The sequence below is a fragment of the Schistocerca americana genome, chromosome 4 (assembly GCF_021461395.2).
Source record: "Schistocerca americana isolate TAMUIC-IGC-003095 chromosome 4, iqSchAmer2.1, whole genome shotgun sequence".
Taxonomy (NCBI): domain Eukaryota; kingdom Metazoa; phylum Arthropoda; class Insecta; order Orthoptera; family Acrididae; genus Schistocerca; species Schistocerca americana.
This window is the reverse complement of record NC_060122.1, coordinates 435,839,499-435,864,781: the sequence shown is the minus strand read 5'-3', so window position 1 is coordinate 435,864,781 and position 25,283 is coordinate 435,839,499. Positions and strand designations below refer to the sequence as shown.

General features: G+C 42.2%; 1 protein-coding gene across 3 annotated transcripts in view; it reads right to left on the bottom strand.

The window, feature by feature from the left end:
* Window positions 1-25,283, bottom strand: part of LOC124613181 (peptide transporter family 1) — a 341,779-nt gene that overhangs the window by 106,947 nt on the left and 209,549 nt on the right. For all 3 annotated transcript variants that reach the window (XM_047141820.1, XM_047141821.1, XM_047141822.1), the window contains 2 exons: window positions 817-895; window positions 513-654 (listed from right to left, as the gene is read on the bottom strand). In XM_047141820.1, coding sequence (XP_046997776.1) covers window positions 513-654; window positions 817-895 — 221 coding nt within the window. The remainder of the gene's footprint in view (window positions 1-512; window positions 655-816; window positions 896-25,283) is intronic.

The window sequence follows — 25,283 nt, the reverse complement described above, 5'->3', positions numbered from 1 at the left end:
TGTCCATAACCCATCAAGATTACAAAAGATTTACAAAAGCTTGGTTCCAGAGAGAATAACACACAAGGTAGTACCAAACAAACTTTCAGCACACTTTCAGTTTTATCAGTCTAAAGATTCCATTCCACTTGCATGATAAAGAAAAGTCATATTATACAAATATAACAACACACTACTACTTTTTTTTTTCAGTGTTAACAAGACTGACACCTACACTAATACCAGGGGGATGAAACTTATAGACTTTCTATAACACAACCCTGCTTCACTGAGAGGCCTCTCTCAACACTTTCAAGTTTATATCAATCCATCATTTCAGTTTCTTACTGGGTACTCCCCTGAATGTTTCTGTTTTGAAGTTTAATGTTTATGTTCCATCAACAGCTAAAAGGTACCTTCTAAAACTAAAATATCAATTATAAATATTTCCAGAGTAGGAAATATTTAACATAAAAATTTCTTAGTTGAAGAAAAGAATTTGTCAGTCCATAACAAATATCCAATAATCTCACCTGAATTTTCCTAAAAGACTGTCAGCCAACATAGCCCCAAAAAGAGGAAAGAAGTAGCACAACATTGTGAATGTATGGTAAATTGTTGTGGCTGTGTCATCATCATATCGGAGAATGTTTCTGAGGTACAGAGATAAAATTGCTGAAAGTAAAAAGGAAAATGGTCTAAAATTAACAGAATTAAAAACTTGCATTAAATAATATTCACAATACAAATACAAGGAAAAACAACAAAAATAAAATTAACACACACAATTCATGGTTCTGCATTTGAAATTTAAATGTGGCAGTATTCCATACTTACTGCGCATTCCATAGTAGGAGAACCTTTCACAGAATTCATTGGTCACAATAAAGAAAACTGATCGTGGGTACTTGGGTTTCTGAAACAAAAGAATAGTTTGAAATTAATTGAAATTCACCAATAAATGAAAACAAAAAATTCTCTCTAAGGTCTCCTTCTGCCTCCCCCTCCTCTCTTCCTATCTGTCACCTCCTGTCTCTGTTTAACACTGCATACCGTGAAGTCTTACCTGCAATAACATCAGAACATTTCCCCACAGACTGAATGATGCTCCACATGAAATGATAAGGTCCCATATAACAGCTAAAAGTACCTACTCATTTCACCAATAAATAACAAGTCATGTTGATTTACAGCATTTATTAGTTTTTGAATTGTCCCATTTGACTTCATTATGTACAGAGAGTTTACTTTTTTTTAACTGCACAGGTTAAGTCAGCTTAACCTAATGTCTTAAAATATGTTAGTTTGTTGATGAATGACTAAATAGTTTTGAGATTTTGTGACAAATGGCTTTGAGTATACTTGATATAAGCCATGGCAGTTTATGCATGTTGCACTTGCTGTAGGTTCCACAATCACACTGCTTATTTCCTCTGGAGAAAATTGACTGTCAACAGTTTGAAATCAAAATTAATAATATTGTTACACGTTATGTGTGCATGATTGTACAGCATTTTCAAAGCATTGGAAACAATTGACCCCCACCATAAAACTGTATGTTTTCAAATGCTTGAAAATTACATTTGATCTAGGTGTAATTCTATTTTATCAAACAACTGGGCCATTACAACTAGACACAAGAGTTTTCCATTATGGTCTGCCGTGCGTTGTAAAGAACTTGGGTCATAATATTGATGACAGATTGTACCTCCTTCACCATCGACAACACAAACTACAATATAAATAAAACTCTTTGACAGCAATACAAGTTTAGCTCTCAGTTTGCTGTGGACAGTTGTATATACACACCATCTTTTTGTAGGGTCAGTTATTAGAAATAAAATTTGTGTTAACTTCACTTAGTGGCTTCCAGTTTCATTCCCCCAGCCAGCTGCACTGGAATTCCTACACACTGTTAACAAAGCCTGCATAAAACCACTAGGAATACACACCTGTAAAACACTGAGCAATGGTTAACAAACTCACATAGTACATGACGTTCCAAAGTTATCTTTACAACATTCACTAAGTGCATTTCAGAAACAGGGATGGATAGAAAGCTGTGATTTGCAGTATGATGCTCAGACACCTGAAGTGCTCTTTTTTAGTTATTGATAAAAATGGCTACCCCCCAGCAGATGGCACTGTGTGTGGCATGATTGATAGTGACTAAATCCGACACGCAGGGTCCAGCAAAACTTCTGGATGTGTTACAGAGTTATGGGAGGATGCGACCATTACATCCAACCATCAAACAGCGGTACACAAGGTGCAAGGAATCTGGAAGTATCATGAAGAGCATGAGCTCTGGGTGTCCGAGCATGAGTGACACAGATGTGGAATAGGGGCAACAGGAATTTATCTGGAGCCCAACAAAATCATCTGTCAAGTGTTTTGACAGCTGCAGCCATCATCAACTATAGTGCACAGGGCACTACAGAGGAGACTGAAGTTTGATGTTTTCCAGGTGCAGCTGCTTCATGTACTTCAATCTGATGACAGGCCAAAACATTTACAACTGAAATTTTCAGCTACTTTGATGATGACTGAGACTATCTGAAAAAGGTGATGTTCATAGATAAAGCTTTCTTTCATGTGTCTGGGAATGTAAATCAACACAATATGAGGATCTGGGGCTCTGAGAATCCTTGCTTCAGCATGGAAACTGTGTGCAACAGCCCAACAGTAAATGTGTAACATGGTGGGACCATTTTTTCTCCAATGTGATAAATAACATCTACTGTTTATCTGGACACGTTTAAATAGTTTCCATTTCCACAGGTTAAAAACCAGCAATGAGATGTCATTCTGCAGCAGAATGGTGTCCCTTCTCACTGGACATCTATCATTAGGGAGGCTTTGGATGACACACTTCCAGGTTGCTGGATTGGCAGAAGGGAACCCATTTCATAGGCCCCTAGGTCTCCAGACATAACCCCATTAGTTTTTTTTTGGGGGGGGGGGGGTTCCATGAAGTATTCTATTTACCAGACCCCGGCTCGCCGAGCTCGCATCAGAGCAGCAATTACACTTGTTAATGGGGAAATGCTAGGCTGGACATGGGAGAAACTGGAATATTGCTTAGATACACTGTATGTTACAGATGTCTGCAGCAAAATACGCTTCACTACAGGGTATGTATCAGTCAAGGGCGTCTGCAGAAATTTACCTGGCAAGGGAGGAGGGGGGGGGGGGGGGGGGAAGGGGGGTGATATGCGACTAAAATTAGTAAAGTGAGGTTGGATGTCTTTCCGCCCAGAAGAATAAAATTTTATCAAAGACACAGGAAACATTACATTGTAGAAAATGATGGCTCATACAGAGGATCGGGCTGCTCCCAGAGACCACACATCATGCACGTTTATTAGACTAACTCTTAAGTGTGAAAGTTGCAACGTATTGCATGAAGAATATCATCATCTCCATTAGAAAATGGTGAGAAAGAGGATTGATTATGGAGTGCAGGCTTTGTTCTTTTGTGAGGCACTCTCTGTTCCATGTTCCTGAACTCGCTGCTGTACGTAGCAACTGAAGACAGTAAAAAAGGCTCCTTTTTTTTTTTTTTTTTTTTTTTTTACACTGTCAACTTACATTATTGCCTTCCATGATGTACAGTTGTGCTATGCGAATTCCCATAATGTCCATCACTAAATTTACTTTGGAATATTATAGTGCCCTATAATACAAATGGCTACATGTGTAAAGTATAAAAGAGTGATTATGCACATGTGACAACCAAAAAAACATGAGTTATTGAGCCATTGCTAAAGCCATAGTATTTTTCATTATGGTTGAGTATGTTATGCCAGAACAGAATGAAGTACAAAAAATTTTCACAACAGAAAACATTGGCTACCTCAAACAGTACTGTCAGCTATGTAAAGTTGGCTGAATGAAAAGCAATTGACTGCTAGCACAAGCCTACCAATTTATACTAACACCTGCAGATTCAGGCTTAGGGGACCAATCAGCCAACTTACAGTTAACATAGTGCATCTATAAAAGAGAAGCACATAAGATGTACGTACTCCAATATATTCCAATGTATGATTTAGATATGTACAGTATGTGAATTGGCTTAGCACAACAGTACGTCGTAGAAAGTAATAATAATTGAAGTTGGCCTGGCAGTACAGGATGCCTTTTTTCCATCTTCTTTTACCATGAGGTACAGCAGTGAGTTGAACAAGAAATCAAAAGCAGATATGCTCAACTACATTTCCAAATGTTAATTTACAAAGGAGAACTGAGAATTATTTCTCAACTTAATTCTAGTGCCACTGAAAAGATAAGTGATCTTGGCATTAGTGTCAGTTTCATTGAGAAACAGCTGAAATTATCAAAACAGAACAAAGTTCCAGGGCCCAATGGAATCCCTCTCAGACTGTATACCCAATTCACAGCTGGATTAGCCCGTTTGTTAACTATAACCTATTGTAGTTAGACTGTGCCAAGTAGTTGAAGAAAGCATAGTTTGCACCTATCCACAAGAAGGGTAGAAGAAGTGATCTGTGAAACTGCTGTCCAGCGTCCCTGACATCCATTTCTTAAGAATCTTAGATCATATTCTTAGCTCAAACATAATGCACGTGATTCAAACAGAATGACCTCCTCCATGCCAACCAGCATGGATTTCAAAACACAGATCATGTGAAACCCAACTCCCACCTTTCTCACATGATATACTGAAAGCCATGGATCAAGGCAGTCAGATAAATGCAGTATTTCTTGATTTCTGAAAAGCATTTGACTCAGTAACACACCTGCACTCGTCGTCGTCGTCATCATCGTCGTCGTCGTCGTCGTCGTCAACACCATTGTATGGGATATCAGATGAAATATTTGGCTGGACTGAGGATTTCTCAATAGGGAGGACACAGCATGTTATGTTGGATGGAGAGCCATTGACAGATGTAGAAGTAACTTCATGTGTATTCCAGGGAAATGAGTTAGGTCCCTTGCTGTTCATATTTTATGTTAATGATAACTCCAGAGTTTTCACAGATGATGTAGTTAGCTACAATGAATTATAGCCTGAAAAAAGCTGTACAAATAGTCAGTCAGACCTTGATAAGATTTCAAAGTGGTTCCCATAAGATTTCAAAGTGGTTCCATGATTGGCAGCTTGCTTTAAATGTTCAAAAATGTAAAGTTTGAAGTTGTGTGCTTTACAAAATGAAAAAAAAGACATGGTATCCTCTGACTATAATATTAGTGAGTGACATTTGGGATCTGTAAACTCTTACAAATACCTGGGTGTCACATTTAATAGGGACATGAAATGTAACAATCGCATAGGCTCAGTCTTTGATAAAATCAGGTAGCTGACTTTGGTTTATTGCAGAATCCTAGGAAAATGCAACCAGTCTACAACAGGGATTGTTTGCAAACCATTGATACAACCCATCCTAGAATGTTGTTCAGGTGTGTGGAACCCATACCAAATGGGACTAGATAGGATATTTAATGTATGAAAAGAAGGGCAGCATGAATGGTCATAGATTCTTTTGCTCCAAGTAAGAACATCACTGAGATGCTGAAAGAACTTAGGTAACAGGCTCTTGAAAATGGACAGAAACTATCCTGAGAAAATTTACTGACCAAGCTTCAAGAACCAGCACTAAACAATGCCCCTAGGGATATACTACAATCCTCTACACATTGTTCCCCTAGGAATTGTGACAGTAAGATTACAGCACACACAGAGGCACTTAAACAATCATTTTCCCCACTCTACGTACATGAATGGAATGAGGGGAAAAAGCCATAATAACTGGTACAGTGGGACATACCCTCTGCCATACACGTCAAAGTGGTTCACAGAGTATAGATGGAGATTGCACAGAATGACTCAAAGGAAAGAAGTACTTGCCACTTCCCCCCCCCCCCCCTCCCCTCCCTCTCCCCCCCCCTCCACGAATCTGAAGTTGAGGGCACCCACACTTAGGGGTAGGGGGCAAATGAGGGGGAGGGGGATAGGTTTCCTCCTTGCCCTCCTAGCTCTCAGGGCAGGGAAAGAATATTGTTGTGTAGTAACGTGTATCAAGAATGTCTTGTTTCATTCTTTCTCACTGCCTTCTGATATAGATGATGGTTTTCTTCCTGCAATACATTGAGACTTCCATTAGTTAAACACACCTCTCTGTGAGACTTCTGTCTCTCTCCACAGGTGTACTGCCAGTTCACAGTGTACAACAGGCACAATATTTTTGGTGATGAGACATGTCGCCCTCATCAGATGCACTGACGAACTGAGCTCTTGGGCCTCTGCAGCATCTTCAGGGAGGCATCTTGGTTACATTGGAGTTTAGGAAGTATTTGTATTTCTGCATCACCTATCACAGGATTCTTGGGTATATTTTGATCTGATGGATTATAATTTTTAGTTTTCTGCTTATTGGTTCCTATGGCATACCACGAGGTGCCTTGGGTTGTGTTCCATGTTATGTTTAGGACCACACTGCTTATGATTATGCACATGATTGTGAGCCATGATGATGATGACGACGACGACGACGACGACGACGACGACGACGACGACGACGACGACGACGACTGTCCTTCCAACAATGTCATTCAATGGGAGGCTTGTAGATATTTCACCACCCTGGTATTGCAAAATCTGTTTCTAGATTTTTGTTTGTACATGTTTTGCTTACATACTAAGATAGGGAGGGTGTGATTAGGCAGCCAGATGCAACTATGCGTCTACCACAGACACTGATGTAATTACCTCTGTGACTGTTGATGTGCACCCTCGGAAGTGGACCACTGAGGGAACGGCTTCTAGACGATGGGGATATAAGTCAGTCATGCATCCCCAAGATGCTCTGTGTCCCCCTCCCATTCCCCACACAACCATTAGGTCTGATGATGATGTTGACAATTTTGCTCTGTGCTGGACATGCAGGCAGGTCGATGATCTGCTGTGATGGATATGATAGTTCTTACTGCTAAGATTGATTGGGGCAGTTGTCTAACTGCTAAGACTGATGGGTTTGTGACTTAGAACCTTATAGTGGCGTGGGGGATGGAAGGGGACACCGAGCTCTTGGGGATGCATGGCTGACTTATTTTCCCGTCATCTGCAAGTCGTTCCCTCAGCGATACGTGTCCGAGGGTGCACATCAGCGGTCGTGGAGGCAATTATATCCGTGTCGGTGGTAGAGTCATCATAGCTGCATCTGGCTGCCAGCTCTTTGAGTTTTCTGAGTGTCTGTTTAATTAGACAAAGTGCTGGTTGCCCAACCTTGCTGAGATTATAGCCACAGTCCTAATGTACAAGATGTCATTGGTGCAAATTTCGATGGTTTCTTTGATGATACTGTCCCCATATTTCGAAGTAGGTATTAAAATCCTGGTGCACTGGTATTCCATCACATGGTTCTTTGACAGACATTGCTCTGCTATAGCCGACTTGTTGGGATACGATAGTCAAGTGTGCCACTAGTGTTATCATTGAGCCTTAAATGGTGTGCATTGTTTGTCCAATATACGTCCTGCCACATGCCATGGAATCTGACATACTCAGCCTTCTGCGTGTCAAGGTCATCTTCAATGTTCTCCAGTAATTACCATGTTTTATTGGGCAAGCAAGATATTTCTTACTTAGCGTGTTTTCAGTATGGGCCCAGCTTTTGCCAATAGCATGCCAGCTATGGTATAAAGGCTGTGGCTGCCTCGTCTTCCATGACTTATACTGTCTGAACAGGTTGTACTGTAGTGATGGGACAGACAATGTGCTTAATCTGCCATTCTAGGTAACCGGTTTTTCAGAGCACAGTTCTGAGATGTTCCAGTTCCTTGGGTTGACCCACGCTGAGAAGGTGGCATCCTGTGTTCTTGTGTTTTTAGCACCCTATTCCTCTGGACAGGGTGGTAGCAGCTGTCTGCTTGAAAACACATGTGACTGTGCATTTTGTTCCGATACACACTGTGGCCCAGAGTGCCATCAGCTCCTCTTCTCTTGGTCATAACGTCCAGAAATTGCTGTCTTGCTTTTTCTTCAATATGTATGGTGAATTTGATGTTGGGATGTATAGAGTTCTGATGTGCAATGGAGTGAAGGAGTTCCTCCCTTCTATGTGGCCAGATGACGAATGTGACATCAACATAATGGAAAAAGCAAGTGAGTTTCCATTTTAATGATGTCAGGGGTTCTTCCTTGAAGTGCTCCATGTACAAATTCGCAACCACTGACGAGAGTGGAGTGCACGAATCTTTACATGGAGCACTTCGAGCAAGAAGCCTTGACGCCATTCAAATGGAAACCCGCTTGGTTTTTGTTGTGTACATAGTTCCGCGTAGTCAGCGCGTACACAACTTTCCCACTAGAGTGCGCCCCGCTAAGCACAACAGCGCAGGCACAGCGCTTGTCCATCTCTGCACTACGAGATGGCGCTGCCTTAGAGACGTACCAAATTCTGCTTCTGCCAATCCGTGTATTAATATGTAATGCAGCCAATGAGATTGTGCTAATGTAGAATCTTTTCTCCTTGCGGATCACACTCGCGCAATGATACCTGAACATGCGAGGTATCATAACGAATGTACAGACCTGTCAGTCTGCATTTGTCTGCACCAGTCCGTACCAGTCTGCATTAGTCTGTACCAGTCTACAGCCGAGTTTAAGTCTGCACCTAAGAAGATTATCATATTCCTGTACATAGCCGTGAAGATAAATGAACAGACACTTTGTCAAGTGTCAGAGATATGTGAGAATAAGATTAACGTACCAAGACCAAAGGAACTTCAGATTGTCAATTGTAAACATCATCCAGAATTAAGTTACGTAATGTCTATGATTTTTATTATTTTAATAAATGTGTGTGAAAATTAATCAAGTTCTGTTTAAAGTTGGTCACATTTCTATCATCTGACCAAACGGCAGAAGACAAACACGCCACGATAAGACCATGAGACATATTGCTGACACTCGCCTACTTCGTTAGAGCGACAAGTCAAATAATCTGATGGTGTGTGTACCGAAGGTCTTACAGTACGCACACCACAGTTTTTCAGTTACAATCATGACACGGTCGTCATCTGGCCCCATGGAAGGGACAGTGTCCTTGACTTCCTTCCACATCTGAACTCCATGCATTCCAACATAACATGTACTGTTGATACCAAAGAAGGGAGACTACCAGTCATGGACGTCGTGATTAAGAGAAGAGCTGACAGCACACTGGCGCACTTTGTGTCATGACTAAAATTGGCAACTTAGGTGAGATTTTTTATTCTTTACACAGAGTTCTCACATCCTTCTGGATATGATTGGCTATGCTCTGGAAAAAGGGGGGAAATCAGAGAAAATTATAATAAACAATATACTTTTCTGAAAACACAGAAGAATTAAAGCTTTTGTAGACAATCGACAATATCTTTCACAAAACGTGTCTTACCTTACAAACGACTGTCGCTTTTGCGCAAAGATCTAACTGCCAATGAAACAAGCGCCGCTAATGTATGCACGACCACTTTCTTCTGGGGCCAGCGATCTGCCTCGTAACTGAACACCATCCACGCTCTACTCAACAACAGTGCGCATGGGGAAACAACAGAAGAGAATGGGGCCGCTGTTTCCGCGCTGTTCTACGAAGCTTCGAGTCTGTATCGGGTTTAGGTAAGCTTAAAAATGCAGCAGCGTCGAAGAAAAATGCATAGTTTCATGTGACAACCAGAGAAACACGAGTCACGCAGCCATTGATATAGCCATAGTATTTTTCACTGTGGTGGTCCACCTTATGGTAGAATTGCCATACCTAATCATACAACCATATCAAGAAGTGTATGAGAATTCTATATAATGAGTAACAAATCTAGACTCCAGTTTCCAAAGAGGCGGGAGAGCAACAAATGCTCCTCCTCCCCCTCCCCCGCGCCCTCCACCTTTACTTTGGGATGCCACAGTGTACCATGTGTAAAAAACGTGGTTGTTAGAAACGGAGAGCAATCTCTGATTACGAAAGGACTCATCCCGGCATTTGCCTGGAGATTTAGAGAAATCACGGAAAACCTAAATCTGGGTCGCCGGACGGGGATTTGAACTGTCGTCATCCCTAATGCTAGTCCAGTGTACTGAACACTCCACCACCTCACTCGATGTACCACGTGTAATCAGTCGCATGATAAGGTCTGGACCTGGCAAACTTGCTCTCCCCTCAGTCATTCTACAGCATCGGCTGTGAAGTACGCCTCGAGCCGCTCGACTGGAGAAATCAGGTTGCATCGCAGCTACCGTTACCTCTCCCAGAAGCGGCGGCGCGGCCGCAACCTGGGACATGCCACATTCCGCCACAGGACCCCGGAGCAAATACCAAATTCGAGGAAGGCGTGGCAACACAGGCCCCCGCCAAGAGTGCAGATACAGAGGGAGCGCAAAAACTGACTGGAAGAAACAGAAAGATGGTTTAAAAATGAACTGGAAGATGTACGTGGGTTCTCCTACCTCTCTTCTGCCTACGAAAAGAAACCTTTCCCTCAGCCCACGATTGCAAACATGCTATAGTCAAGTGTCATTTGTACAGTGTTTAGTTCGTCCAAGTAGCATCAAAAAGAAACGATTGCATCCGAACAGACGTTTATGTGACAATGTGCTAGGTTCACACATCTGGTGCCGACACATCGCTCGTGTTCAAAAACTTACTTCTTGCTCCTACTTCATTATCGTATTGTAGGTCTCAAATGTTGGCGAATGGGTGATGAAACAAATATACACTACTCGCCATTAAAATTGCTACACCAAGAAGAAATGCAGATGATAAACGGGTATTCATTGGACAAATATATTATATTAGAACTGACATGTGATTACATTTTCACGCAATTTGGGTGCATAGATCCTGAGAAATCAATACCCAGAACAATCACCTCTGGCCGTAATAACGGCATTGATACACTGGGCACTGAGTCAAACAGAGCTTGGATGGCGCGTGCAGGTACAGCTGCCCATGTAGCTTCAACACGATACCACAGTCCGTCAAGAGTAGTGACTGGCGTATTGTGACGAGCTAGTTGCTCGGTCACCATTGACCAGACGTTTTCAGTTGGTGAGAGATCTGGAGAATGTGCTGGCCAGGGCAGCAGTCGAATATTTTCTGTATCCAGAAAGGCCCACACAGGACCTGCACCATGCGGTCGTGCATTATCCTGCTGAAATGTAGGGTTTCGCAGGGATCGAATGAAGGGTAGAGCCACGGGTCGTAACACATCTAAAATGTAACATCCACTGTTCAAAGTGCCGTCAATGCGAACAAGAGGTGACCGAGACGTGTAAACAATGGCACCCCATACCATCACGATGGGTGATACACAAGTATCGCGATAACGAATGCTTCCAATGTACGTTCACCGCGATGTCGCCAAGCACGGATGCGACCATCACGATGCTGTAAACAGAACCTGGATTCATCCGAAAAAAATGACGTTTTGCCATTCGTGCACCCAGATTCGTCGTTGAGTACACCATCGCAGGCGCTCCTGTCTGTGATGCAGCGTCAAGGTAACCGCAGCCATGGTCTCCGAGCTGACGGTCCATGCTGCTGCACGATCCGTTACAGTCATGCGGATAAGATGCCTGTCATCTCGACTGCTAGTTATACGAGGCCGTTGGGATCCAGCACGGCGTTCCGTATTACCCTCCTGAACCCACCAATTCCATATTCTGCTAACAGTAATTGGATCTCGACCAATGCGAGCAGCAATGTCGCGATACGATAAACCGCAATCGCGATAGGCTACAATCCGACCTTTATCAAAGTCGGAAAGGTGATGGAACGCATTTCTCCTCCTTACACGAGGCATCATGACAACGTTTCACCAGGCGACGCCGGTCAACTGCTGTTTGTGTATGAGAAATCGGCTGGAAACTTTCCTTGTGTCAGCACGTTGTAGGTGTCGCCACCGGCGCCAACCTTGTCTGAATGCTCTGAAAAGCTAATCATTTGCATTTCACAGCATCATCTTCCTGTCGGTTAAATTTCGCTTCTGTAGCACGTCATCTTCGTGGTGTAGCAATTTTAATGGCCAGTAGTGTAATTGACCGAAGGCCTCCGATTTCTGCCGACGGGGAAACGGAGACAGACACGACGATGCAGGAGACAAGTAATTTGGTCCTCCAGTCAGTACTCCCAAGTTATGTTTAGTACGATTTGTTGTGTAAATAAACAGGTAATCGAGAGGAAACCTTCTGTGACTAACATCATCACAGGAGCTGTTTCTCGTCGTACCTATAAAAAGCTGTTCTCTGTTCGACTAAGTTCAGCTCTCGTGTAAACTGACGTACGCCCTTATTGGTCATCGGCTGCAGTGCTCAAGCTTGAGGTGACGTAAGACCACTATAGAAGTAGACCGGTTCCCGTCAGATCACCGAAGTTAAGCCCTGTTGGGCTGGGCTAGCACTTGGATGGGTGACCATCTGGTCTGCCGAGCGCTGTTGGCAAGTGGGGTGTACTCGGGCCTTGTGAGGCAAACTGAGGAGCTATTTGATTGAGAACTAGCCGCTACGGTGACGGAAATGGACATACGGCCGGGAGAGCGGTGTGGTGACCACATGACCCTCCATATCCCCTCCAGTGACGCCTATGGGCTGAGGATGACACGGCGGCCAGTCAGTACCGTTGGGTCTTCACAGCCTGTTCGGGAGGTGTTAAGTAGGCTTTACTTATGTATTAGGTACTCTGTTGTAACTTAAACGAGAACGAAATCATGCATGCATTCTTAGCAAATTACACATTATAAAAGAAACGATTTACGATCGGGAATGGCTGAGACCTGACTGTCAAACTCAGCTGTTTTTTCAACAGAGGATAATATAGCAGTTGAACTTATATCCATTACATAATCAATGAGTTTGCCTCGCTCAAAGCAAGATACTGGAATGATTTCTGAATCTTTAGTCAGAGCCCTTTTTCGTTTATTTCTAATTTATAGTGAGCAAATAAAATCTGTGCGTTCTTTATTATACACCGTACTACAATCAATGCACAGTAGTTGTCATAAACAATGGGAAATAAATTGTTTTACTTTATACCACTTATGCAATCTGTAATTTAGTGTTTATACTACAAAGGTACATTCTTGTCGTGGACAACATGCTTCGTCAGTTTACTTCACGTAAGTAATACTTTTCGATTATCTTTCATTTTCATTAGATAGTTGTACTGGGAAGGTGGGGGAGGAGGCCCTGCAGAAAGGCACTTCTACGGGGTCGGGGGCAGGGAGGTGGAGAGGTCACAGCTTTCGTACCTCTTATATGAATGCGGGGTTCTGTTTTTTAGCCGCTGAATCTGCACCAAGTCTCGATGTAGCTGACATCACTAGTCCCTTCCCTTCCCTTTTCTTTCCTTCTCTTCCCCCCCCCCCCCCCCCCCTCCTTCTTCAACCGCTAATTTACACATTTCTGCCACATCAGCTGAACACGGCTCTGCTGACGAACGCGTCCGAACACGGTTTAGTATCCCGTTATGTTCCGAGGTAATTACCGCTGAGTCATAGCTCATTTTGACAAGGAAAGACAGGAAATCTGATATTAATTCACTGAAGGAACCAAATGCGCGTGACCCACATAGCATGCGCTGTAGGCTCCGCGCATTTTGGGGGGACACCAGCCTCAATGCGCCGTTTTCAAGGGGAGAAATAACTGGTAGCACGTTTTGGATTGACATTAGTAATACTGTACTATTTAGGATTGTGGGGAAAGTCTTTTGACACAAAACTGAATGTATTTCTGAAAGTTTGAACAACACATCGGCATAATAAAACCCCAGTTTCCGCATAAACAACTGGCCAAATAGTTTTGTTTGCATATTACAAATTTATTGTAATGTCGACAGAGATAGACTGCTCATTAGCAAAGCTCGCCTAATAATCATTTGTTGTTATAACCTCGCAACAAATGACGTGGGCTGCTTAAGCGCATTGAGACTTCCTATGGATTAAACGTAGCGATTGTATAGAGTTATTCAGCTGCCCCTACCGAAGTTTTGTGCAACCCACATTATTTTCGTATTCTCTCACTCGCTACGCGTAAACTACTACTCCTATATGAAAGAAGATGCCCTTTTTGTAGGAAATTTAATGTACTTAAATTTTGTGCTGGGGTTCATTTTCGCTGGAAGCTACGGTTTTCAATAAAAACGTAAGAGCCTTCAAACGCACCTCCACCCCCTCACTCATCCTTCAACAGTAAGGATTTTTAGTACGTTGTTCGTAGCTTTCCTTCCTGCTACTGTACAAAAATATCCGACTACACGAACTATTCCCGATATTCGACCTTTTTTGGCCTCTATTGATTGGGCTATTACGCCACCAGCGTAATCAACTATTTCGTTAACATTATTAATTGAAACGTTCCCGTGAAGGAAATTAAAGTAAAACGACGTTTGGAAACGTTATTCTAAAACTAATGACGTTGACAATTCGATCCAAACCTACCCTTATTAGCACAATAGTTTCGTAATCAGAAGGATTGAGGAATACGGCACTGTAATAGTTTTGTGTTGTTAAAATTCACAAAATTGTTAGATAAAACTCACACAAACGTCAGTTTTTACAGTTTGTAAGTGCTGGACTAAGCTGGTGGCGTAATAAGGCCAAGTCAGTGAAGATCAAAAAAGGTCGAATGTGAGAAATAAGTGCAGTCGGATTTTTTTGTTGTTGGAGTGGGGATGCGTTAGAAGATCACATTCGTCCGTTTGTATTGAATAACTCTAAAAATACAGACTCTAGCGAGAATGTATCACAGTGCCAAATTTGGCTACACGTACTTTTTTTTTTAGGGCTAGCAGTTTGCACGTAGCAAGCGAGAGACTATTAAAATCTCACGCGAAGTTTTTGAAGGCCAGACATACACTGACGGAAAAAAATCGCAGCACCAAAAAATAAGAAGAGTAACGAAATTTAGGGAATACATTTGTCTAGACAACAGTGATTAACATGGCAAGATACAGGTAACATAACCGCGAGATAAACAGCGAATGTGAAACTCTGCTACATCAATAACCGGTGTAACTGCCTGAATGTTAAATGAAAGCATGCAAATGTCCATACATTGTGTTTTACAGGTGCCGGATGTCAGCTTGTGGAATGGAGTTCCATACCTGTTCACTTGGTCAATACGGGGAGGGTTAATGTTTGTTGTGGTTGACGCCGGAATTTTCGTCCGATAATGTCCCATATCTGCTTCATTGGAGACAGATTTGGTGATCGAACAGGGCGAGGCAACATGTCGACACACTGTAGAACTTGTTGAAGACTGATGGTACGTTGGGACATTCTGTTTGTAGGAAGCCTACTCACACTGACTTGTATCTGCGAGCTGATAGTTGTCACCATCCAGCTCAGCGTGAAAGAGTACTTCGTACAGGGCCCACGTTATCTCAGACCCTGAAAGTTTGTCAGCTGAGCTATCACATCACGATGTCACTTTTCGCCAGAGTGGTTATAGTGAGAGGCAGATCAAACGTGCGTTGCGCTATCAGCCTTCTGTGCAACAGGTGAGTAGCGATAGCAACGATGTGGCACCTAAGTCTACGGCCTTTTTGCCTTACACAGGAAGCATTTCCAACGGGATTGGCCGTATTTTGCGGAAATATGATGTGAAATGTGTTTTTCGACCACCTTCTAAGATTATGGCCTTGTTGGCGTCCGTAAAAGATGATGTTGGTTTGCGTAACGCTGGTGTCTATCGTACTCCTTGCAGCTGTGGCATGCCATATATTGGTCAATCAGGACTGTGGAAGTCCGGTGTATTGAACATAAGCGTCACACACGCTTACAACAGCCGGGCAAATCCGCTATGGCAGAAGATTGCCTTGACACCGGTCATCCTATGGAATACAACAACACGGAGATTCTGGCTTGCACGTCCAGCTAATGGGATAGTGTTATTAAGGAAGTTGTTGAAATCAAATTATCAAGCAACCTTATAAACAGAGATGGTGGATTTTGTTTAAATGCTGCTTGGAATCCGGCTCTGTCTCTCATCAAAAAACAGAGGGACAGATTTAGTCCTACCTCCCCTGTTGATTAATAGTCACTATCGATATTTTTGATGTTGGTTATCTTTGTTTGTGTTGAAACTTGTTCTGTGTGTGGTATCGTCCTTGTTTCTCCTCTGTGAAACGAGGTATTAAATTCACTTGCACATTGCTTCCTCCTTGCATTTGTGCCTTGAGAATGGCAGGGTGTGCTCCTGTCGAAATATCGGCGGTGGTCGACGACGTCACCCGCCAGCAAACCCGTAAGTTATTTGATGTTCCATGTCATGAAGTAAGCTGATTTTTCCATGGGATTACTTTTTGTTTGATAGGATCAATCTTGTCCGCCACATCTGTTACCAAATGCTTCTCCCCTTGCATTAAGACACTTAAATTAAAAATTTGGTGATGTCGACCATACAATATTCTGTCACCATCCAATTTACCCTTAACTCATTTTTCTCCTAATGGCCGCCTTCAGCAGCGTCCACTGTCGTTCATCAGATAAACAAATGCACCATATCATTTTTATGGCTGGTGTTATGACAAATCAGTTTTTTTTCCAGTTCATAATAGTGCGAGACTTCTTAAGCGCTTTGCATAGCCTTTTGGTTTGCTCTAGCAGCTTGCGATTATAGCCTTCATGTTGCTCTCCCTCTTCATTCCTCAGCTCAGCAGCGCTGTTTGGCTTAGCCTACACGAGACGAATCGCAAGCGCGGGTTGTCACTCTGGTCTATATGAGTAGTTGTTAAGTTCCAAACCTTCGATTCCTTTAGCAAGTCTTGAGCTTTTACATTAGCACCGCGACATCTAACCACTTCTTACCCAGGATGACGAAGCATTTCTCTTCCGCAGGACTTCCTGTGCCACATGGCATATTCGGCTGGAAAACATTTTTTTTCCCTCTTCAGGAATTAGGTCCTGTGAATTACAGACTGATTCTGGAGCAGCGGCATCTAATGCCTGACACAGCAATACACGTCTCGTTGACCTGCTACCGAGCGAGATAATGCAGCGATAAGATTTTTATTCGGGAGGGTGCAGGTACAAATTCCCGTCCAGACATTCAGATTTAGATTTTCCACGTTTTGCTTAAGCCGAATGCCAGGACGATTCCTTTGAAAGGGTACGGCCGGATCCTGACCCAATCTTCCGCGCTACGAGGTTGTATTCGGTCGCTACTGACCTAGTTGTCGATGGAACATTAAATCCTACTTTTTTCTTCATTTTCGATGACTTAGTACCTCGAGCTAGGAAGGTACCACGCAGCTCTGTGTTCGTTTACGAAGTGTCTTGATTTGAGCAATATCGATGTGTTAGTCTTAATCGTTTATATAATTTTATGTGACTGTGATACGTAATGACAATTTTTATAGCAATAATATTTGGCGTGAACGTCGTTTATTTTAATTTAGAACATGATATGCACAAAGAAATGTGGTTAGGTTAGGGTAGGGTAGGGTAGAACGCATAGAGATTAATATTTTTATTTTCTCTTTTAGGCCATTCTGTCATAGTCTCACGTGTTAGTAAACTGAATAACATAATGTAACAGGTAAAGAAATGACAATGGTAACTCCAAGGCAATCTTCAGCTGTACATCTGACATGGAGACAAATTGAATGATACTTCAGTTGACCACAGAAGGTAAAAAAGAGAATAACGAGGTCTCTGTCTAGTTTTTTAATCACTGTTTCATACTGTAGTATTTTGTACTCGGTAACGTACATAGAAAATCCAAAGTAAATTGTTTAAAAAATGTGGAGCTTGCACTTTGCCAAAGAAAATTTCTAAATGAGGCGGAAAAAAATGCAGTGTAAAAGTCAACAGAGATGTGACAAGACATTTAGTCGAACTCGAGTTTGAGTATGGCATGTATCTTTAATTTTTTTAAAAAAAAATAAATTTGAGTTTTTCACTAGGATCAAATCGAAGAGCAAACAACAATGGTCATGGAACGGGTCAGTAAATGAGATTAACATCAGAAAATTCAATAATAGATAAAATAAAATTTACACGAATCCTGTGCAGTTGACAAGCTCCTGAGTATGTTCAAACACAATCATCAATACGAAACACAAGGCAGCTTTTTCCACGAACTCCCCGACAGAATAGGAGGAGTGAGTCATGAGGAAATTCTTCAGTTTAGACTTGAAATTGCGAGTTTTACCAATAAGATTCTTCAATTCTTGTGACAGCTTACTGAAAACGGATGCACGCCTTTCTGCACAAGAGTGAAGGAGTTGCGATGCAAATGCAGATTGTTTCCTGCTTAGTGTTAACTAAATGAAAGCTAATAATTTTGGCAATAGGTTCATATTGTTAACAACAAACGACAGTAAAGAAAATATATTCAGAGGCCCAATGCCAGAATTCTCAGATTCGTGACAGGGATCGACAAGAAGTTCGCGAACTTACACCACATAATGCTTGAACTGCCCGTTTCCGAGACAAAAGTTCCCTTTACTTTGTCAATGGGAGGAGTTAGCCCAGAATAAGCAAATGGAAAAAAGCAAAGTAAATTAATTTTCATGATATATCACTTGCTGCAAATACTGTTCTAATGGTAAGTATAGGAGCTTTCAGTTTTTGCCAAAGATCCTTAACAAGAACTTCCCATGACTGCTTACCATCCACTTGAATACCTAGGAATTTCATTCGTTTACACTCAATCATACGCCGATGTCAATAGCATTACTCTGAAGTAAACAAAGTAATTTATTTCCGAAAGGCAACGAATAAACAAATTATTCTTGGCACCAACGTCGGGATCTCGCAATCTTGGCTTTACGATTATTTTCTGTAAATCATCCACGTTATCGTGTTGGCACCAACATATGGGTGTTGACGTCTCTTATAACGATAAATTCGCTGCGTTGCGGACAGAATATTGACAGCTGCAATATAGCCAGGAGATAAGCAGCTGCCCTACTGCAAGATCCCTACGACATTTCGCCTTTTTACCTTTCCTTAAAGAAATGCTTTACTCAGAGGTGAAGATGTATGTTCTTATTTCCTGTATTTGCACTGTAGTGAATTTAATTTTATGCTGAAAGACAACTACGGACAAAGAATTGTGACTTATGTTGCAATTACGAATACTTTTGATAGTAACGGCATTATTAGCTTAGATTCGGTACCCTGTATTTAGTACTGTATCTTGCTAACAGAAAAGAGGAATTTTAGCTTAATTTCGATCAGATGTAAACTGAAGTGACAAAAGTCACGGGATAGCGATGTTGTTTTGTTGTGGTCTTCAGTCCTGAGACTGATTTAATGCAGCTCTCCATGCTACCCTATCCTGTGATAGTTTCTTCATCTCCCAGTACTTACTGCAACCTACATCCTTCTGAATCTGCTTAGTGTATTCAACTACGATTTTTACCCTCTACGCTGCCCTCCAATGCTAAATTTGTGATCCCTTGATGCCTCAGAACATGTCTTACCAACCGATCCCTTCTTCTTGTCAAATTATGCCAAAAACTCCTCTTCTCCCCAATTCTATTCTATACCTCCTCATTAGTTATGTGATCTACCCATCTAATCTTCAGAATTCTTCTGTAGCACCACATTTCGAAAGCTTCTATTCTCTTCTTGTCCAAACTATTTATCGTCCATGTTTCACTTCCATAAATGGCTACACTCCATGCAAATACTTTCAGAAACGACTTCCTGACACGTAAATCAATACTCGATGTTAACAAATTTCTCTTCTTCAGAAACGCTTTCCTTGCCATTGCCAGTCTACATTTTATATCCTTTCTACTTCGACCATCATCAGTTATTTTGCTCCCCAAATAGCAAAACTCCTTTACTGCTTTAAGTGTCTCATTTCCTAATCTTATTCCCTCAGCATCACCTGACTTAGTTATGAACATAAAAAAATGGCAGTACCATCGTGTACACAAGGTGTAAAAGGGCAGTGCATAAGCGGAGCTGTCATTTGTACTCATAGGTTTCATTTGAAAAGGTATCCGGCGCGATTGTGGCCGCACGACGGGACTTAACAGACGTTGCACACGGAATGGTAGTTGGAGGCAGACGCATGGCACATTCCATTTCGGAAATCGTTAGGGAAATCAGTATTCCGACATTCATTGTGTCAATAGTGTGCCGAAAATACCAGGCGTTACTTCTCACCACAGGCAACATAGTGGTCAACGGCCTTCACTTAGCGACCGAGAGCAGCAGCGTTTGCGTGTTGTCAGTGCTAACAGACAAGTAATACTGAGAGAAATAACTCCAGAAATGAATGTGGGAAGTACAACGAATGTATCAGTTTCGATAGTGCGACGAAATTTGGCGTTAATGGGCTATGGCAGCATACGGCCGATGCGAGTGTCTTTGCCAACAGCACGACATCGCTTGCAGTGTCTCTCCTGGGCTCGTGGCCATGTCGGTTGGACTCTAGACTACTGGAAAACCGTGGGCTAGTGATACGAGTGCCGATTACAGCTGGTAAGAGCTGATGGTAGGGTTCGAGTTGGGCGCAGATCCCAGTAAGCTATGGACGGAAGTAGTTGTCAAGGCACAGCACAAGCTGATGATGGCTCCATAATGGTGTGGGCTATGTTTACATGGAATGTACAGGGTGCTCTGGTCCAACTGAACCTATAATTGACTGGAAATGGTAACGTTCGGCTACTTAGAGACCATCTGCACTCAACCACTGCACGTTCCCAAACAATGGTGCCACCAGGCCATAACTGTTTGCGATTGGTTTGAAGAACATTCTGGACAGTTTGAGCGAATGATTTGACCACCTTGATCGCCCGACATTAATCCCATCGAACATTTATGGGACGTAATAGAGAGGTCAGTTTGTGCACAAAATCCTGCGCCTGTAAACTTTTGCTATTGTGGACTGCTATAGAGACAGCATGGCTCAGTGTTTCTGCAGGGCAGTTCCACGTCGAGTTGCTGCACTACGCCTGGCAAAATGAGTTCCGACACTGTTTTAGGGGGCATCTCATGACATTTGTCACCTCAGTGTATGTATTATTGTTGCTCAGTGATAAATTTGTAACTCTTAGACCACTAAACAAGTTCGAGGGTTCAATCCTCAGTCATTCGTAGAATTTGCGAGTTAATGCATTCACCCGTACGTCAATTAATAGTTCACATTAAACTGCTTGTCCTCTATACTACTAGGGCAATCACTTCTAACATCGGAGGAAGGCAACAGCGTATCACCGCTAACAGGATCATGTCTAATAAGGCACTCTGATGTTCAAGCCAACCTTCGAATTGAAAGCAGCATTACTTTTATACAACAAAAGTTGTGGATATGTCGACCTCAACCTCTACGGGAACCTCTCTGACGAGGCAGACAGTAAGGTCTTTGACAAAAAGTGAAAGTGAAGAGTCAGTCCATAGTAGAGGGGTTGTTTTTGGGGAAGGAGACCAGACAGCGAGGTCATCCGTCTCAGTCCATAGTAGACAATGCATTTGTACGTACGTGTTAAGAGGTAGCCGACGTTAATAAAGTGTTGTACCACATGAACTACTGTGTATTACTGGTGGTATCCCACCGACCCCTCGTTTGACACTTCCTACAAAGTTAACATTGGAAAAATTGAGGGAACAGCTGTATCGGTAAAATAAATGTGAATAATGTATCACTGGGACATCATATGGGAGCTAGGTCTTATGAATCGTAAACGCTTTCCTTAACGCACCCATTGGCAAGCTTTCATTTGTGAATCGTGAGCGCTGTCTTAGTATGACTATGTGCCTACCGTTTGTAGTATTGTGCGGAGTTTATGTTGACAACGATGACAGGAAGGACGATTAAGAAGGAATCCGGTGCTGGCACAGAGGTTACTCCTCTCTACGAGAACGAAGCGGATCCAGCCGACGAACGGATCATTGTCAGCTGTGTTCGGAATTTAATCCAGGACACAAAAACAACGTCTGGTATCAAGAAGAATATGCCACTACATTTCCTGCCCTTGCAACCGAAATAGTATTACAGAATTCGAATCTGCTACTTACGAGTTAAGCACCACTGCATAAGCGATAAGCGACGGTAGTTGTCTCTCCTGAGGAGACAAGAGTTTGGGTCTTCGGCTTCCAAAAAATTTCGATCGCAACGTTTTGTCCTTGTCCACCTTTTATAAGTTTTTCTCGTATGCTTTTTCATTTCGTATGATAAGTATTGTTAGTTACAGTTTGCCGTTTTATATTATTAAACGTGGTACGAAATTTTCTGTTTAATATCAAACAATTCCCCGAATTCTCTTTCTCTTACATGCCCAAAATCGAAGTTCTATATTCCCACGGAAGTGCCGATAATTACATTATGCCAAACACACACACACACACACACACACACACACACACACTACAAAAACATCTGCACAGTGGCCAATAAACTGGGCTCGTATTCGGGAGGACTACGATTCAATCCCGCGTCCGGCCATTCTGATTCAGGTTTTCGTGATTTCCCTAAATCACTCCAGGCAAATGCCGGGATGGTTCCTTTGAAAGGGCACGGCCGACTCCCTTCCCCGTCCTTCCCTAATCCGATGAGACCGATGACTTCGCTGTCTGGTCTCCTCCCCCAAACAATCCCAACCCAAAAAGCGTCTAACATGATGTCACTGTCCTACCGGAAAGTCAAGTACATTCCGCCGAAGATGCTTTCGGGTAGAAAACGGTACGTATACTTTCCGTTTACTCAGAGCATGTACAAGAACTGGTCTAACTTGTAAGAAGCAGCGGGAGCATATTACGAACCATGACGCATCAAAATCACAAGCGGTATGTTCTCTTCCCGCAGGGATCTAATTTTCTGTAACCAGAAAAGCGCCTTAGTTTCATTTACATATGAATAAAAACAGACGTATGACACTACTAACCAATTATCGCTGAAATAAATGGACACGAATTAGGAAAGAGTGTTCTGTGATCAAGTCTCATAGACCACCTGCTGTCGATCGATCATACTGTTAACAACACAGTACGATATAGTTATTGTCTGTAATTTTGCGACTATCACTCAGAAATTTCAGTTTTAACTCGGTATTGAGCGGGTGTGCTGTAGTGCTGTCAAGTAGTGGCGATTGCAACAACTTTCTTACAATAAAATAACAAATAATCTGTTGATAAGTATCGCCTCTGAATGAGCAAATTATCTAAATACTTCAGAATTTATTCTGTAACGAAAAACTGGCATTAACAACATTCACAGGGACCAGAATGAAACTTGTCCGAAAAGTGTTTTCGGCTTTTCGTGACAACGTAATCTAGACAGAAAAGAGATTACGAAGAAAATTGTCCGACACGAGTTTAAACACCGGGAAAAACTGCTCAATTGAAGTGTAGTTTACCAAAAAGTCCGACAAACCGCCAATTCCGGTCATATCTGCGATAGTAAATGAGAAATAAATTAAAAATCCTCGTGTCAAAGCACTATTAAAAGGGATTTGCTGCTTCATCTATCAAATTTTCTGTTCTGCATGAGCCAGTGCGCTTCTCCGGTTCTGTCGGTGGTTTCTGAATGGAGTGGTTCAGAGGATTTGGTTCCTCAGTCTCATTTCTTCAGATGAACCTCCTTGGGCACTGCTATTACGCATCAGATGATACTCATCGTTATGTTGGAAAGCCGTTGCATAAGGTTGCGATCGGTGGGTATTTCCTGGAGCAGTATTTTTTACTATCCTGTACAAACGTTATACGTGCGTATGTACAGTTAACGTGACAAGAAAGTGTACGCCATAATGTTAAATGTAATGTCCGCAGCAGCGGCATCTCTGCTAGTGGTCTCGAATCCATACTCAGTGCGCATTTGCACAGTATATAGATAAACAGCGTGAGGGTTAATGTTTTTTGTTGGTCGCAGTTTTGGCTATTTGCACTTATTTAAAGCCAATTTAAACGCTGAAAAAATGTGCAATATTTATCAAAAATGCCTTCTGAGGCCCGTTAAGAAGGTGTTTGGCTCGAACGAGGCAAACTGGGTGCTGCAAAAGGATAATGATCCGGAGCTTCGCAGCCGTCTCTGTACAGTTGGAAACAAGACAATGGGGTGTCCACGATGGACTGGCCTGCAATGTCTCTGGACGGAAATCCGATCGACAATGTTTGGTCGTATATTATGGTGAAGCTTAAAGCAAAGCCAATACACACTTTGAAGCAGCTTTCATATAAAATCAGGACGATATGGAGATCGTTACCACGAAAACATGCCAAAAAGGTGCCAAGCTATAATCGATAATGGCGGCGATTCAATTAACGATTAGGTAATTGTGCAATTAGTAATAAAATGTTTTCACGTAAACATATATGCAGGAGGACCTGCAGCGAATTGACGCATGGTGCAGGGAATGGCAATTGAATCTCAATGTAGACAAGTGTAATGTGCTGCGAATACATAGAAAGATAGATCCCTTATCATTTAGCTACAAAATAGCAGGTCAGCAACTGGAAGCAGTTAATTCCATAAATCATCTGGGAGTACGCATTAGGAATGATTTAAAATGGAATGATCATATAAAGTTGATCGTCGGTAAAGCAGATGCCAGACTGAGATTCATTGGAAGAATCCTAAGGAAATGCAATCCGAAAACAAAGGAATTAGGTTACAGTACGCTTGTTCGCCCACTGCTTGAATACTGCTCAGCAGTGTGGGATCCGTACCAGATAGGGTTGATAGAAGAGAGAGAGAAGATCCAACGGAGAGCAGCGCGCTTCGTTAAAGGATCATTTAGTAATCGCGAAAGCGTTACGGAGATGATAAACTCCAGTGCAAGACTCTGCAGGAGAGACGCTCAGTAGCTCGCTACGGGCTTTTGTTGAAGTTTCGAGAACATACCTTCACCGAGGAGTCAAGTAATATATTGCTCCCTCCTACGTATATCTCGCGAAGAGACCATGATGATAAAATCAGAGAGATTAGAGCCCACACAGAGGCATACCGACAATTCCCCCTTTCCACGAACAATACGAGACTGGAATAGAAGGGAGAACCGATAGAGGTACTCAAGGTACCCTCCGCCACACACCGTCAGGTGGCTTGCGGAGTGTGGATGTAGATGTCATAGTGTTATTTCATACGGATATGTGCTTGTACTTGTATATATTTATTTTTTGTAAAATTTTCAACAAAAAAGGAATCTAATAATGAAACTGAATTTGTATGACAGAACATGTGAAATCACACACTGTACGATCTGCTAAGTAACAACAGGCAGCAGGTCTTTACTTAAGGAATAAATAAATAAAATTCAGTTAACTGCGTATACTTTCTTGTGAAACTGACTGTATGTAAGATGCTTACTTCATATATTGTAAGTAGTTAGTAAAAGCGTGAGATTGTAAAA